The 15,782-nt window shown below is 34.9% G+C and overlaps 3 protein-coding genes across 4 annotated transcripts; 2 read left to right on the forward strand and 1 right to left on the reverse strand.

The window, feature by feature from the left end:
- Window positions 1-11: 11 nt before the first annotated feature.
- Window positions 12-6,833, forward strand: LOC105977187 (putative serine/threonine-protein kinase SIS8). Its single transcript, XM_013002473.2, has 13 exons — window positions 12-856; window positions 2,035-2,475; window positions 2,734-2,837; window positions 3,334-4,253; window positions 4,619-4,659; window positions 4,970-5,038; window positions 5,155-5,255; window positions 5,386-5,464; window positions 5,546-5,644; window positions 5,777-5,845; window positions 5,995-6,044; window positions 6,156-6,332; window positions 6,435-6,833. Exons 1-13 carry the CDS (start codon window positions 488-490, stop codon window positions 6,529-6,531), a joined length of 2,616 nt encoding a protein of 871 aa, XP_012857927.1. The 5' UTR covers window positions 12-487; the 3' UTR covers window positions 6,532-6,833.
- A 527-nt stretch (window positions 6,834-7,360) lies between these two features.
- Window positions 7,361-10,075, reverse strand: CBL10 (calcineurin B-like protein 10). 2 transcript variants are annotated; one of them, XM_013002492.2, is made up of 9 exons: window positions 9,846-10,075; window positions 9,528-9,693; window positions 9,333-9,415; window positions 9,014-9,073; window positions 8,740-8,848; window positions 8,533-8,585; window positions 8,151-8,231; window positions 7,947-8,059; window positions 7,361-7,744 (listed from the first exon to the last, which is right to left on the reverse strand). In XM_013002492.2, the coding sequence occupies exons 1-9, from the start codon at window positions 9,867-9,869 to the stop codon at window positions 7,690-7,692; spliced, it is 744 nt and encodes a 247-aa protein (XP_012857946.2). In that variant the 5' UTR covers window positions 9,870-10,075; the 3' UTR covers window positions 7,361-7,689. The 2 variants fall into 2 exon arrangements, with proteins under 2 accessions (XP_012857946.2, XP_088670551.1); XM_088814425.1 differs by lacking the exon at window positions 7,361-7,744 and having other exon boundaries at window positions 7,868-8,059; window positions 9,846-10,000.
- Window positions 10,076-11,682: 1,607 nt separating this feature from the next.
- On the forward strand, window positions 11,683-15,405 carry HDA2 (histone deacetylase 2). The gene is made up of 13 exons (XM_013002490.2): window positions 11,683-12,040; window positions 12,191-12,246; window positions 12,592-12,709; window positions 13,279-13,341; window positions 13,541-13,609; window positions 13,703-13,869; window positions 13,971-14,035; window positions 14,126-14,172; window positions 14,321-14,365; window positions 14,469-14,519; window positions 14,681-14,767; window positions 14,868-14,955; window positions 15,058-15,405. The coding sequence occupies exons 1-13, from the start codon at window positions 11,756-11,758 to the stop codon at window positions 15,162-15,164; spliced, it is 1,248 nt and encodes a 415-aa protein (XP_012857944.2). The 5' UTR covers window positions 11,683-11,755; the 3' UTR covers window positions 15,165-15,405.
- Window positions 15,406-15,782: the final 377 nt, after the last annotated feature.

Here is a 15,782-nt window from a genome sequence, read left to right on the forward strand (position 1 = left end):
AGTAGCATAATGTAAATTTAAATAACTATTACGATTTTTTTAGAAAAATAAAATAAAAATAAAAATAGAGGAAAATAAAATAAGTTGGAGGGAAGGAAGGAAGGAGGCAGTAGTTAATTAATTATTCCCCCACTGATATTAAGTGATATATATATATATTATAATATGCTGGCTTGACGATGAAGATTGAAGACTCACTCTCACACACACTTCTCCCCCTTCCTAAGTGCGCAGGTTAAAACCGCGTCTCTCTTTCTCTCTCTAAAATCTACACCCACCGATATGCCCATTTCAAACCCCAATTCCCTAATTCGTAAAAACAATTACCTATTTCCCGATTTCGAATCCATCAGATTGAAACCAAACTGTTGATTTCTCCTCGTTTTTTTTTTGATTTTCGTTTTCAGAATATTTATTATTTCCTGTAAATTATCGATTATTTTTTTTTTTTTTGTTGTTCTTCTTCGATTGATGAGAGCCTGCGAACATGTCGAAGATGAAGCACTTACTGCGGAAGCTTCACATCGGCGATCACCACAACCAGGGGCGGCCGCCGACAGCCGCACTCGATCCTTCGCCGCCGAATCAGACTTCGACCTCGTCTTCGTTATCGCCGCCGTCGCAGACCTCCGATTTGCCACCGGAGACTTCTCCCTCCGACAACGAGGCCTCGAGCAACAGTTTCAATTTCCTGGAGGAGGAGTTCCAAATGCAATTAGCGTTGGCTATTAGCGTTTCGGATCCGGGTCAAACTTGCGTTGACTCCGAAACTGCTCAAATCAACGCCGTTAAGCAGATTAGCCTCGGCCGCTCGCCTTCTCAAAGCCTGGCTGACTTTCTATCGCTCCGATATTGGGTAAAATCGCTTCTCTTAATATTTGTTTTTTCTCTTCTGTATTTTGAGGTTTACAGTAGTTGTAACTTGGCAAGTTCTATGTCTGTTTTGAGAATGTGGTTTTATTTGGGTCAGAAATTTGTTTATGCGAATGGATATTAAGCTTAATTTGTCCCTTGGATTATATGTTGCTCAATTTACTGTGTAATTATTTCTTCTACTGCGTACATTAATTGCATTTTGATGGTGAGAATTGTGTTCATGTTGAGAGAAAATATTCTATAACTATGTGTGGTGTAGAATAAATAATTGCATTTAGTTTTCAGTTCCTGAAAACAAAGGTCTCGGTATAATAGGAACAATGTAGACATGACGCCACCACAACCCTTATTTTGTAAAATTTCTAAAAACACGCTTCATCTAAGAACTCGTGATTAGGTGTCTTGGTTCCAAAATGCTTCCACAGTTGTGTTTTTCTCATGCATGCGGTTTGACAGAATTTCCCCTGCAACTAAAGGGCTTATGATTACCCCATTTATTGGTGCAAATATTGTGGTGTTGTAAAAACTTGAAAATGAACATGCATTGAAATTTATTTATTACATCTTTGTATGACTGAACAAGGATTCGACCTGATGCTTCGGTGAATAAACCTCTAAATTGAGATCAGCATTGCCAAATTTATTTAAATATCTGCAGGCATGTGGAAAATATCGAAGACATTTATCCTTATGGCCTGTGTCTTTTTTGCTTGGTTAGGGTGAGGATTACGTCTTGTGAATAAGTAATAATCTGAATCATTATATCATGCCAGCAAAATCCGAATAGGTCATTCATTCAAGAATCATATAATACAAGTAGCCCATGCTTTTGGTCTTCAGAAATAGTGAATTACTTTTAACGTAGTGTTAATATAATGAGAATGTTGTTAATGAGAGAATCCTTTATCCTCGATAAACTGGTTTTTTGTTTCATAGACGAATTGTATGTTTTTGAACTCTTCAGTTTAATCAATCATTTTCAACTTACTGATTACAGCATCACTTGCTCCATCTTCACTCTGCCACCTCCATTGTAACCCCATATTTCCCAAGAAGGGAAAATGAAATAAATAAATTTACTTTGGCATTTCTTGTCTCTTGAAAGTTGAAACCGTTGATAAAGTTCTTTGCTCTTTTCTTCCTCCTTTTGAAATGCAGAGCTATAACGTTGTAAATTATGATGAGAAAGTTATAGATGGCTTCTATGATGTTTGTGGAATCGATTCAAATTTGCTGGTCCAAGCAAAAATGCCATCCCTGGCAGATCTTGAAGCAATTTCTGTTTCGAATAATGTTGCTTATGAGGTTGTATCAGTCAATCGGGCGGTTGATATGGAACTGAGGAAACTCGAGGAAAGAGTTTATTTTATCTCCATGGAATGCCGTGCAATGAATAGGGGCCTGAATACGAGTTTTCTAGTTCAAAAAATTGCTGATCTTGTTGTGGAAAGAATGGGAGGTCCCGTTAGTGATGTTGAAGAAATGTTTAGGAGATGGAGGGCAAGGAATCTTGAGCTAAAACTCCACTTCAATACAGTCGTCCTTCCCCTTGGCTCTCTTGATGTTGGAAACTCACGGCAAAGGGCCTTACTCTTTAAGGTTGTAAATGATTTCTTTCTTCTACGCTTACTTTTAACTTTCATGTCGATTATGCTTTATCTTTCAAATAGAATGATACTAATATGTCTGGCTTACTTCCATATCTTGCTTTTTATTGGGAAGAGTGTGTATTGCCTCTTTGATATGATAAAGAGCCAATATATAGTAACCATTCATTTGTTCAAATCATTTCCATGTTAGTGATTCCTTATATGTAAACCTGGTCACCTTGCATTCTGATCAAAAGTTGGGTTTTAGGTACTTGCTGATAGGATTAATCTTCCATGTAAGCTTGTCAAAGGGAGTTATTATACCGGCACTGATGAAGGAGCTGTGAACTTGATAAAATTGGATAGTGAAAGGTAATAGCTTCTTTATTTGTTAGTTTAGCGATCTTTTCATTTCACGTAGTTTCCCTTTTGCACCTAGTTTTGCCATTTGTGTAAGAATCTTGATAGCTAAAAATTATCTGTGATAATTTTTTTTGTTGCACTTTGTTCTGATTTATCATTTACAAGCAATCATGCCATGCTATTCATGGGTTGTGATACTCTAATTATTTTTTACCCATTATATACTTTGAATTTCATCAACTTCATACTGTTCTTTCAGTTATTTTATTTTATTAAAAGTTAAGAGGAATCAATGCAAATGAGTTTTCTTTGCCAGTGTCCCTCCTTCTTTATGTTGGTCCCCACGGATAGGTTTGTTTTTTCGGTTATAGGATCTCTTCATATTTAGTCTAGTTTTTATTTTCTAGTAGTGTGTATATCTTTGAAATGTTTCTGGAGTTAAACTCTGTGTTTTACCAAAAATAATGATGAGTGATGGTTAAATTAATTTGTTCTATTTATGCAGCGAGTACATTATTGATCTAATGGGTGCTCCAGGCACTCTGATTCCTGCTGAAACACCCAGCAGTCATCTTCAGAGTTTCGGTTTGGATACAAGATCTATTGCAGGGGTTGGCCAAAGTTCATTTACAGCACCTGAACAAGGAGCTAGAATTAGATCATGTACACATAGTGTGGATGAAACTGCCAAAACCAGAAGTTTGAGTTCAGAAAAATCTTCAATGGCCACCGAATCAATAGCTGGAAAAATCCAGACTGGCCAGTTGGAACATGACACTAGAGATATTTATCCATATCCAATTGGAGAATGTGAAGCGCCAGTGCATGCCGGAAATAAAACAACTGGAAGAGATTCACATATAGAAGATGTTTCAGTGTATGTCACCAGTGCTGCCAAAAGACCAGAGTTTTCTAGAGAACTTTCTTCTATGTTGTTCGAGAAACTTGCATCAGCGCATGAAGATTTGCTTTCCATAAGTTCTGATGATAGAGAAGGGGAATTGCTAGAAAGTGACAGAATAGTGAGAAGAGAAAAGGGTGTTGATCAGTGTCATCCAGAGATATCCTTGTTAAATAATGAGCTGTCTCATGTTAATAACATTTTTAACGACAGTTGCAGAAAACGTTCAGCTGATGGATTGAGAGGGAACCAGTTCAAACCGGAGTTAGCAGGATATAAATCATCTTTCATTCAAGGCAAACAAAATGTGTTTGTTAAAGATAGTATGGAAATGGTCCCAAATTATGGTGCTGCAGTTGGTAGTGAAATTGTTGATTTTTCTGGAAATAGAGAAGCTATGGGCATAGCCTATGATGACAAGTCTGATGCTAATAAGATTCACAATATGCAAAGTGATCCTGTGCTAAATGGAGTTGCTGAGATTTTATGGGAGGATCTTCATATTGGTGAACGCATTGGCATAGGTAAAAGTCCTATCATTAGATTTTATCCTTCATTGGCTGTGAGTTGTGTAAAATAGAGCAAGGTTTATATGGTGTTTAGATGTGCCTTTTTCTGAGTATTTTTTAAGCAAACCCCTACTTTTGCTGTGAACACTACTCAGTCATTCTAGTGCATGTTTAAATAAAGTAGATCTGTTCTTACAGGAATTCTATGTAAGCCTTTCCATTCTAATCAAAACTAGTACTTTCGACTTAGGTCTATTGTTTTTGACTTATTTAAAGATATATCAGTCCATTGCTTTGGAGTTGCAATGCTGTAAGACTTCTATTCAGAGGCTATTATCTTTGCTCGAGTTTAATAAACTGAACATGTGCATTTCGTGCAGGATCATATGGTGAAGTCTACCGAGGTGAATGGAATGGCACAGTAAGTGTTACTTTTCATCAGAGAGTTGCATATGTGGTTTATATATGTCTTGAATCAAAAATTACATGAATATATTACTTTTGATTTTATCTTAGTGCATTTGAATTTACTGTCGGCACTCAAAATATTTCTGTGGCCATGTGCATATTATTTGAGTTCCTTCCGAAATTTAGAACAATCCACTGCTCCTGAAACTATATAATATTTGTCTGTATGTGTTTTGTTCTTTGTCTTCCAGTATAAATGGGTATGTATTGCCGTAATTTTAATTTATACTTACAGTAACGTAAATACTATTATTTCATGTCAGGAAGTTGCAGTGAAGAAGTTCATGAAACAAGATATCACAGGTGATGCACTCACACAATTTAAATGTGAGGTAAGGGTTAGTGTTTTGGCATTCTTCTATGCATTATACTGTACATACTAGATAGAGTTTTCTGTTCATTTAGTTTAGTTTTGGTGTAATCTATGGTTACCTGTGGCTTGATGTAGATTGAGATCATGTTGAGGTTGAGACATCCAAATATTGTTCTTTTCATGGGAGCAGTGACGAGCCCCCCGAATATGTCAATATTGACAGAATTTCTTCCAAGGTTTGTATTGTATTCCTCGAACGGATACTTGTGCCGTATTTTTGTAGTTATTTATTTAACGTCTGCAATGAAACTAATGTATCTACTGGCCTTTTTCTTTTAGCTTCTCATAATCTTTTCTTACTTGCAGGGGTAGTTTATATAAACTGCTGCACCGGCCAAATATCCACATTGATGAAAAAAGGCGAATAAAAATGGCCCTCGATGTGGTATTTGCTCCAAAGATTGTAATCCAGTTTTTTCTGCTATCATGTTCCTTTACCCTCTATTGATGCGCCATTATTTTGCAGGCCAAGGGCATGAATTACTTGCACACTAGCCATCCTATCATTGTGCATCGAGATTTAAAGACTCCAAATCTCCTCGTTGATAAAAATTGGATCGTTAAGGTGGAGGGACCATTTTTAACTTTTACAACCCTAATGACTACGAATAATGAAGTTCTTTTTACACACACACACACACACACACACACACTCACATATATATTTATCTCATATTTGCTTTCTTGAGCTTTTTAGGTTTGTGATTTTGGGATGTCTCGTCTACAGCACCATACTTTTCTATCTTCAAAGTCGACTGCTGGAACTGTAATGCCTGTTGACCCATTGTTTTAGCTTTTCTTTTAGTCTTTTACTGATAAACAATCAGTTTCACTTCAAATATAAAGAAAAGAAGAAAGCAAAATGTTGACGTATAAAATATTTACTGGCTACTATTTTTTTTGCTACACGTGCAGGCAGAGTGGATGGCACCAGAGGTTCTGAGAAATGAACCATCTAATGAGAAGTGAGTTACTTGTCTACCAGTGCTCTGAACCCTTGTGAAAAGTATAATTCATTTTAGGATATTATAACTGAATATCTCACCATTTTGTTTTCTGTAAATTTTAAATTGCAGATCTGATGTATATAGCTTCGGTGTCATACTATGGGAGCTGGCAACTCTGCGAGTTCCATGGACAGAAATGAACTCAATGCAAGTTGTTGGAGCTGTTGGATTCCAGGGCAGACATCTTGATATTCCCCCCATGGTCGATCCACTTGTGGCCGATATAATAAGCGAGTGTTGGAATAGGTGAACTTTTTTTTATCCTTGTCTTAAAAGGGACAGTTCGAAACTATATATACATATTATTCCCTCAGATTTAAATTCAAATTTGGGGTTATGTTTCTGCAGAAATCCACAGGCACGCCCTTCTTTTGCAGAGATTATTACTCGTCTCAAACGTCTGCAGCACCTTTGCGTGCAGAGAACTGAGAGTAGTACAAATTAGATGTGATGTAAAGATTGTTGAAAGCTCGTTTGAAAGAGCTGGGAGAAGACAAAAGTTCGAGAAATCGTCAAGGTAAAAAAGTAGTTGGATTGGTAGGTGTTGGTTCATTCGAAGTGGGAACTCAATGCAGCCAATTAATTATTAACTCGGATAAAAGAGCAAATGCCCTTAAACTTCAAAAAGTAGCACCAAGGATCTTTGTAGTTCTAGGGTTAAATCAAATGTAGTAGCATATATTTGTAAGAAGTCTCTTAAAAAAAAAAAATAAACAAAAATTAAATAAAAGAAAAACGAAAAAAAAAGGCATGAGTTGTACTGTTTGTCGAGACCACCAAAAAAGTAACTGTATAAAATGGTCTCTACAGATTTGTATCGAAAGAAGATATAGTTAGTAAAGGAAAAGCAAGATGAATGCGAGTTAGCTTGCGTGTGGCTCTACCAGCTTCTTCTTTAATTCTATCACGGAAAAAAGAGAAGTGGATGAGTAAACTTTTCTATTGTGCTTGCGGTATATGCCACTAAAGTTTAAACCATGTATTATTGGGACTATATGCCTTATTGATCATTTAATTAGTGTGCTATACTGCTAGTTCATTAGCCTCTTTATAATGAGTTTTTAATGTTTTTAAAAAAAGATGATTTATTGGAATTTGTTTTTATTGAAATTACCTGAAAGTAATTTTGGAATAATCAATTTTGTCGAATGTTATGAGAATCCAGATATGATTTGGTATGTTGTGGAACGCCATCACTAGGTAGAACAAATTTGATTTATGGATACCTAACCCAGTATAAATTACTAACATTGGAACGTAAAAAATTAAAGTTATTTAGGAATAAAGCAAATTCGTTTAGATATTGTATATATACATCACGAAGCACTTTGACTACAACCTAAGCTGGACTAGAGATGCTAGGAAAAGAGTGCTCATGCACAAAAAATGTATGCATAGATAGATTAGGAAACATAAATTTTCAATTGGTTGTACAAGTTGTTGAGATCTGATGTTAACTTTGCTCTTGTCCCAGGAGTCACAAATTCCTCCTTTGACAGGTTGTACTCAAGTTGAGAATACATCAATAATGGGATTTATCATCATCTCTCTTCACCGAGAACTCTAATCAAAATATGATTCCAATAAATGATTTTTATGTATCTCAATCTTCAACCTCGGTGTTAAACACAAAACTTGGAAAAGCCGTAGTTATGTCTCTGCAAAAATGCAAACATGATCACTGTCAGATAATTAATTATCCAAGAGTTCAAAGCCAAAACCGTATGCAGCAAAGAAATTGTTCCCGTTTAACCAAAATCCGTATAACCACCAAGCAAACGGAACGCGCTTTCATTTTAGGTAAATAGGCTCTTAAAGAGAATAATTCCAGTATATCTGAGGAAGGACAAAAGAGCATACTTCAAGTAGGGTAAAGTCATGTTCCTCAGAAGGGATGGATGTCGTGTGGCGAAATCCTTCCACTCTTCTTTATTGATTTTACCATCTTTATCAGCATCCGCATCAGCAAATGTCTTTTGAAAAGATTGAACCCACAATCAGTAACAAATAATTACATGAGACTCAGAAAACAACTTCAATTTGGGCATAAACTTTTTCTTTTACCTTATCGAGTATTTGTTCCAAGAGTTCGTCAGAAAGTTCCATATCAGATTCCTTAAGTATTGCAATCACCATCTGCTTGACCTGAAGTATATATGCAAATTTGTACATTAACTTGTGAAATCATGTTGGACAATGCTTTAATATGAAAAAAAAAAAAAAGATATAGTGCAACAATGAAAGACAAAGCAATAGAGAATATAGGTTATGAGAGACCAACACACAACAGTGTCGAATTACTATGAAAATGATGAGCATTTCAACATAAGAGGTCTGAGAATGTCAATACCTTAATGATAGCTTTTCTACGTGTATCTCAGTTTTTATTTTTACTTTTCTACAGTTTATTAGTACGAGAATAAGAGTTGCATAGCTAAAGACTTACTTCTTCTCGCTCGATGAACCCTGTTCGTCTCAGATCATAAAGCTTAAATGCAACTGCAGAATAACAAAGTTAGTGCACGAATTGGGCATATTTATTTAATCCAAAATAAAAAAATTATGATATCCCCTACAATATAGTTCGTATAATATAGCTCACAAGGTTAAAAATGCATCTTGTAAACCAACAAGAATCCTTACGATATCTTACAGTCTATTTTCTCTTCCATAGGGGCGTAAGGATGGAACACATTAAGTGCATGGATAAACTCTTCAAATTCAATAACACCATTCCTTTTCTCATCGAAAATATCAAAAACCTGCAAGTAAAATCAGGGAACCGTATGAACACCAAAGAGCTTCTTCTTTTTACAAATGGATATCTACAGTCTAAGCAAAATAAATTATAGAACCAAGGCTTTTAATCTTTAAGAATGCCAAAGTCAATATTTAAAAAAAACAATAAGAGTTGAGATTGTGATTACCCGGTCCAAAAAAAGATTCTGCCCGCAAGCAGTTCTAAACAATGCCAGCTGAAGCTCTTCCTACATGCCAACAACGAAAAGTTAGGAAGAAAAAATATCTGTACTACCTTTATGTACAGTAAAAGGTGAAAATAATAAACCTGTGCAAAACTATAATGCATTTTTATCACCAACAAACAACTATTACAAAACTAAAGAAGAACCCGAAAAATTGTAAAAATTAGACAGATGCACAAGATTTCCTAGAAATAGACAATAATACAAGTTTCATAGCAGCAATTAATTGGAATCTACAATGATTTAGCTGAGTAATATATACCTTATGAATCAATCCATCATCAATAATTGAACTGCTCAACTTCTTAAACAACTCATGCAATGCCTCCACTTCATTTACAGTAACTGCAAAAGCAAGAGTTATCCATCTCAATAATAGAGAGTTAATCAAGTTATGGAGAAACTAAAAAAAATTGAAATAAAACAGAAAAAAAATACACAATTAAAATTACTTTACATCGAGATTCCTCAGAGAGACGAACAATCTCCTGGTACCCACTGCGCAATTTCTTACTACGGCAATCGAAACAGCCGGAAACCGCGAAAATCAGCGCGTCAATTATTGCTATAATCGGAATCATAGCCGCGCAGATTTTCTCCGCAAATGCCAACGAGCTCGACCCCTGCATCTCACCATTAATAATTTAATACCAACAACCGAAATTAAAAATTCAAAAAAAAAAAAAAAAAAACATTCGAAACACACATTGTCGTCAATGAACAATCTACATCAACAATCACGCAAAAAATATTTTAAAAAAATCAATAAATTTACCGTCGAACTGTTGGTTGAATCCATTTGAAATCTGGTAGAAGCAAAAAAAAATATAACTCACATCCCGTTGCTCTTGAGCGCAATGATTTGTTTGCGCAATTAATAAATGTTTAATTTGTTTATGTGTCTGCTTCGAGATGGAGAGAGAGAGAGAGAGAGCCGTGAAGTAAATGTGTAGAGAATGTGGTTGGACTTGTTTGGGTAAATTTTTATTTTATTTTTTAATATTAATTAATAACTTAATTTTGCATATTAATCAAAATCCAAATATATTATTTTTATGAACACAATATTGCTCTATTAGAGTATACAGTATACTTTAAAATTAAATAATAAATATGGGTTTTGCATAAATGGTAACTTAATAATGTAGCCAAAAAAAGGGTAACAAGACCAATTATTTGATAGAAATTTAAATAGGAAAAATGATGGTTTTTGTATTTATATGTAGCCAGCCAATTTGAGCAGGCGACAACTTTTTGATACCTTTCCTACACATTTTAGGATAAAGTTGGTGACCATTGCCAGTTCATCTTTATATATATATATATATATGCACAATAATGTTTAGTTTGATTTAGTGTTTTATTGCAATTTGTTAGGACAGCGTATTTCGAGATATATCTGTATAGGAGAGAACAATCGTAGCAATGTCTCGACCGTACATAATCTTAGTTATTACGTGGTACATCTGATAAAATGCATTAGGTGCATCGTAGTTGTTCACATACACACGAAAATGAACATATACATATGTGCGAATAAAGTTTGATCTTTCGGGCTGTTGATATATAGTTGAGAAAACGACGGAAAATTACGGTAAATTATGGCGTTTTCAGAAGCCTACTAGTATTTCGTATACTTTAATGCACTACAGCTGCTTAAATTGTGTTGAATTTTCCAAACTAAGACATCTGTTGTATTTAATGGATGTATTCAAGAAGTGGATAGGATAATAACCCTAATAATAATGAATATGTGTGTGGATATCTTATTTGGGGACCGAAAAATATAAAATATTTTTAATTTATTTTAATTGCAATTATTTATTTATGTACCGTACCCTTCATTTAATTATGGGGTTTACTATTCATAGTGCAATTGTTTCCAGTTACAGTGCAAAATAATTCATTTGTCAAGAAATCATTTAACTTTTTTTCAAATTCTCTCGACCTCCGAATTCTTAAACTTTCCAAATCATCAAATTTTTCCGATAATATCAATTAGAACACAATAATTATCAATATGAAACAAACCTACTTCAATTTTGAGATAACAAACGTATTTTTTTATCGAATTTTGACATTTTTTATGCATTTCGTGTTGTATTGCACGAAATGGAACACTGCATTTCGTGCAATACAACACGAAATGCCATTTTTTTTCATAAATTTGTTTTATTTCGTGTAAATTTACACGAAATGCAAGTTTGTATTTCGTGTAAATTTACACAAAATAAAACAAATTTATGAAAAAAAGGGATTTCGTGTTGTATTGCACGAAATGCAGTGTTCCATTTCGTGCAATACAACACGAAATGCATAAAAAAACATAAAATTGTGGTTTCGTGTATCGTAAAAAAACACTATTTCGTGTTTCTTTACACGAAATGCCTTCATCCATTTCGTGTTAGGGAATACGAAATGTTCATGCACGAGATATAGTTGGGAAAGGGTTTGAGAGAATTACGGTTTTTTTCTTTGAAAATTACAAATGAAATAAAGTCGCACTGCAAGGTGGTAAAATTTGTTCTATGAATAGCATTTCAGTTTAATTATTCAAACACCACAAAATGAATTTACATTTTAAAATATTAACAAAAAAATAAAAAATAAATAAAATTCATTTCCGTCTTCTGCTCTCTTCGAGCTCTAGTGCTCTACTGAATTGGTCAGCAAGTCAACGCGAAAATGTCCATTGTGCCTCACCCTCGCACGTTCGCCACGTGTCAATCGCTCGCACTTATCCAGAACAATGTTTCCACTTCTCCACCGATCAAATCATTCGCCACTCTCTTCTTCTGCAAACTCCGTCAATCAATTACAAACGCTTTTGCCGGCGGTGAAATGGCGACTGAGTCTTCAAGCAGCGGCGATTCTGCAAGGACAGCAGCATCCGAAAACGGCGGAGGTGGATCGGCGCGCCGCAGTCGGGTTCTCTCGAGCAAGCTCTACTTCGACGTGCATACTTCTAAGGTAAAACCTACTGTGTATTCACAACTATTTTTTTCTGTTACTATCTACTTGATTAGCTTGCGATGAAGTTTCAATCTAGTGCTGGCTGAGTACGAATTTTGAGTTAATTCGTCTCGTTTCTGATTTTTTTTTTCCTTCCTTCTTTTGTAGGCTCCCCTAATTTATTCATCTTCGTATGATATCTCCTTTCTCGGCATTGAAAAGCTGTAAGTAGCGCTGCCGATTTGATTAGGTTTGACTTCTGATAGATCGAATTAGGGATTTCATAGGCTTTTTTCTTTTATCCGCACTCTGTAATTCTGGTTATTATATTTATCAATACAACATAGTTAGGGTTGGTTTCTCTCTCATCATACAACATAGTAATGTAGCATCTCCACATAGTGCTCGAGGAAAATATGAGAAGTGCTTAACATAAGTTTATTAAATGAAAATAAGAATTAAACCTTTGTGTGGTATCGTATCAGAAGCTCACTTCTGCATCTCCTGTGACCCTGTTGCGTAGTTGAAAGATTGACTGTTCTTAGTCATGTTACTTTTGAAAATATCAGGCACCCTTTTGATTCTTCTAAATGGGGTCGAATCTGCCGCTTTCTGATTGCCGAGGGTCTTTTGGACAAAAAGCAAGTAGTTGAGCCTGTGGAAGCTAAAAGGGAAGATCTTCTAGTGGTATCCATTCTTGGTCACATAGTCTTTGTTTGGTATTTTTTTGGGTGGTGCGATTAGTGACTGCATTTTTACATGATTTTTTGAAGTTTTTAGATTTTTATGAATGGGATATTTCAGTACTCGGTACAAATAACTGGTTGGTAAACTTAACTATACTCACTACTTTCTTATTGACATACTTCATTTAAAATTCTAGCGTTTGCTTTCCGGCTGCACGAAAACTTGATGTTAGGCTCATGCTCACTGACCTCTAACTGTGATGAAATTAGTTTTTGCTTTTGGATCTTGAGTCTTTGTTACTGGTTTTCATGTTTTATTGTTTGATGAACTAGCAGTTTTTTGCACCAGATATTAAACAATAAACACGAAAAAACTTGTAGATGCATTCACTTAATTTTACTCTTTATTTGAAGGAATGGTTACTCATTTAAGTTTTAATCATATTGGTTATGTGATCATCTGTCTCTTGTTAGATTAAACTTGCAGTATACTTACATAAATATTACACTTTGGTAGCCAGATTTCGTGGTTATTTATTTGTTATTTATCTTTTGAAACCTTGGTGACAGGTGCATTCAGAATCATACTTGGAAAGTTTAAAAAGTAGCTTGAATGTTTCAACAATAGTTGAGGTAACATTTTTTGAGTTTTCGCCCAAGATTTTCACTTAAAAGAAAGATATATAATCTCTGAACACTTTCATTTCGATGCTCAAAATCTCATTCTAATTATAATGTAGAAGAGAAAATGGTTCAATTGATTAGTCTGTCTAAACTAGGCTTTTTTGATTTCTTCAGTTGACAATTTTGTTTCCTTTTGGTTTTAATTTAGGTTCCTCCAGTAGCACTATTGCCAAACTGTCTTGTGGATAAGTATGTTCTTTACCCATTTCGCAAACAGGTTCTATTGACGGACGTACTTTTTTTAATTTTTTTTTAAATTTTATATTACCCTTTTACTGGAATCATTTCTTAAAACTACGATAAACTGCAGGTTGGGGGGACTGTATTGGCTGCTAAGCTTGCAAAAGAGCGAGGATGGGCTATCAATGTCGGTGGTGGATTTCACCACTGTTCAGCAGAAAAAGGAGGCGGATTTTGTGTTTACGCCGACATCTCTCTTTGCATTCACTTTGCATTTACCCGATTAACTATTTCAAGGTATTAAATACGAATACAAACCCAAGGCTTAATTCTAAGCATAATCCCTGAGCATGAAGCTGTAGCTTATTCATTGTGCTCATTTGCTGGAATCAATACAGGGTGATGATAATCGATCTTGATGCACACCAGGGAAACGGTCATGAAGTTGACTTTTCTGATGACAGTATGACATTCTTTTCCGATGACAGTATGACTTTAGCCTTTCTACATTGACTTGCTTGTTTATGAATTTCGTTTTCCATCTTTTGTGCAGAAAGAGTCTACATTCTTGATATGTACAATCCAGACATATATCCATTTGTAAGTTCCGACATGTTGTACTCATTATAAACCATTCTTTCTTTGCTCTGAAATTTCAAAGAGACCTTAGAAAAAGAAATCTTTGCGATCAGTCATTTCTGCTTAATTATCTTAAACTTGATTATTTATTATTTTGCTTTACGTGAAGGATTACGAAGCTAGAAGATATATCAATCAGAAAGTTGAAGTAGCAGTAAGAATGATTTTACATATCCAAGTGTTGCTATAGTAACTTAACTTCCTATTGTAATAATACTACATGTTAAATCTAATACCCTCTCTCTATATCATCACAGAGTGGAACAGCAACAGATGAATATCTGTCAAAACTCGATGGAGCACTCAAGGTATAACGTGGTTGACCTTTTCCCGCTTATCTTCTCCAATATTACTTTCAAGTACATCTATTTTCGGCCTAGCAAAAGAATTCGTCTAAATTATTTAGATTATAAAATATCCATCTTCCATCGGGATATTCGACTATGTATGTGTTCTAGTGAATTTGTAGGTTGCTGCGGACTCATTTGATCCTGAATTGATTATCTACAACGCGGGAACTGACATTCTAGATGGAGACCCCTTGGGTAGGCTGAAGGTAAGTCTTCGATTCATAAATTTTAACGATGGTTCGAAAAATCTCAACGGTAACTTACATAAAGAGAGAAATTGTAATATATTAAAAGAAATGTGTGCAGATCAGTCCTGATGGAATTGCAACAAGAGACGAAAAGGTTTTCGTGTTTGCTCGCGGGAGGGGTATTCCCCTTGTCATGCTTACGTCAGGTTTTGATTTCTTACTCCAAAGTTGATAAATCGATTCTTTATCTACTTTTTTCCACCAATGGCAGCTTAAGACTAGCTTTCGCAATTTATTTAATTTTGCAGGTGGTTATATGAAATCTAGTGCTAGAGTAATAGCAGATTCAATCATAAACTTGTCAAAGAAGTCACTGATAAATATGGAGAGTGTACAAAATATTGTAACCACATGAAGATCTTTTTCTGGACTTGATGGATGTACTACTCTACACCTCCACACACAATGCATGGTGGACTGTACATATGGATGTCAATTGGACTTTTGTTTTTTCTTGAAGTAGTAGCTACTAACTTGTATAGATTATAATCTTCGACGGAAACGAATTTTTTTCGACGAATTTATTGGATTTTGAATGCTGTCCGAATAACCATTATATAACCATGTTTATTGAAACTTGAAATAAATTTGTCCAACATTCTAATTGTATAACGATAAATAATATGAAATAACTCCAGAAAAGCTTGGCCTTGTAATAAACTTGCTTAAATTCAGGGTCAATGAAGAAAACCTTCTTCACTTGACCGAACGAGTTAGCTGATACACCTGGTTATTTACATCGGGTTTATTTGAATTGTAGATTCGATTAGATAACTATCATATCCACTAAGCACACATACGCATGAGTGTGTGTAAATCTACAGTTAAAATACACATATTTATTTAACAATAATAGGTTTAAAGTTTAGCAATAATAGTTTTGATGTAGATGGTTCATTCCGAATGGGGCCAAAATACAATACGTAGAGCATTAATTTCCATTAAAAAGACAATTATAATCGTAGTTGCCGCA

This window comes from Erythranthe guttata, chromosome 1 (assembly GCF_056151865.1).
Source record: "Erythranthe guttata isolate IM_541 chromosome 1, IM_541, whole genome shotgun sequence".
Lineage (NCBI taxonomy): Eukaryota > Viridiplantae > Streptophyta > Magnoliopsida > Lamiales > Phrymaceae > Erythranthe > Erythranthe guttata.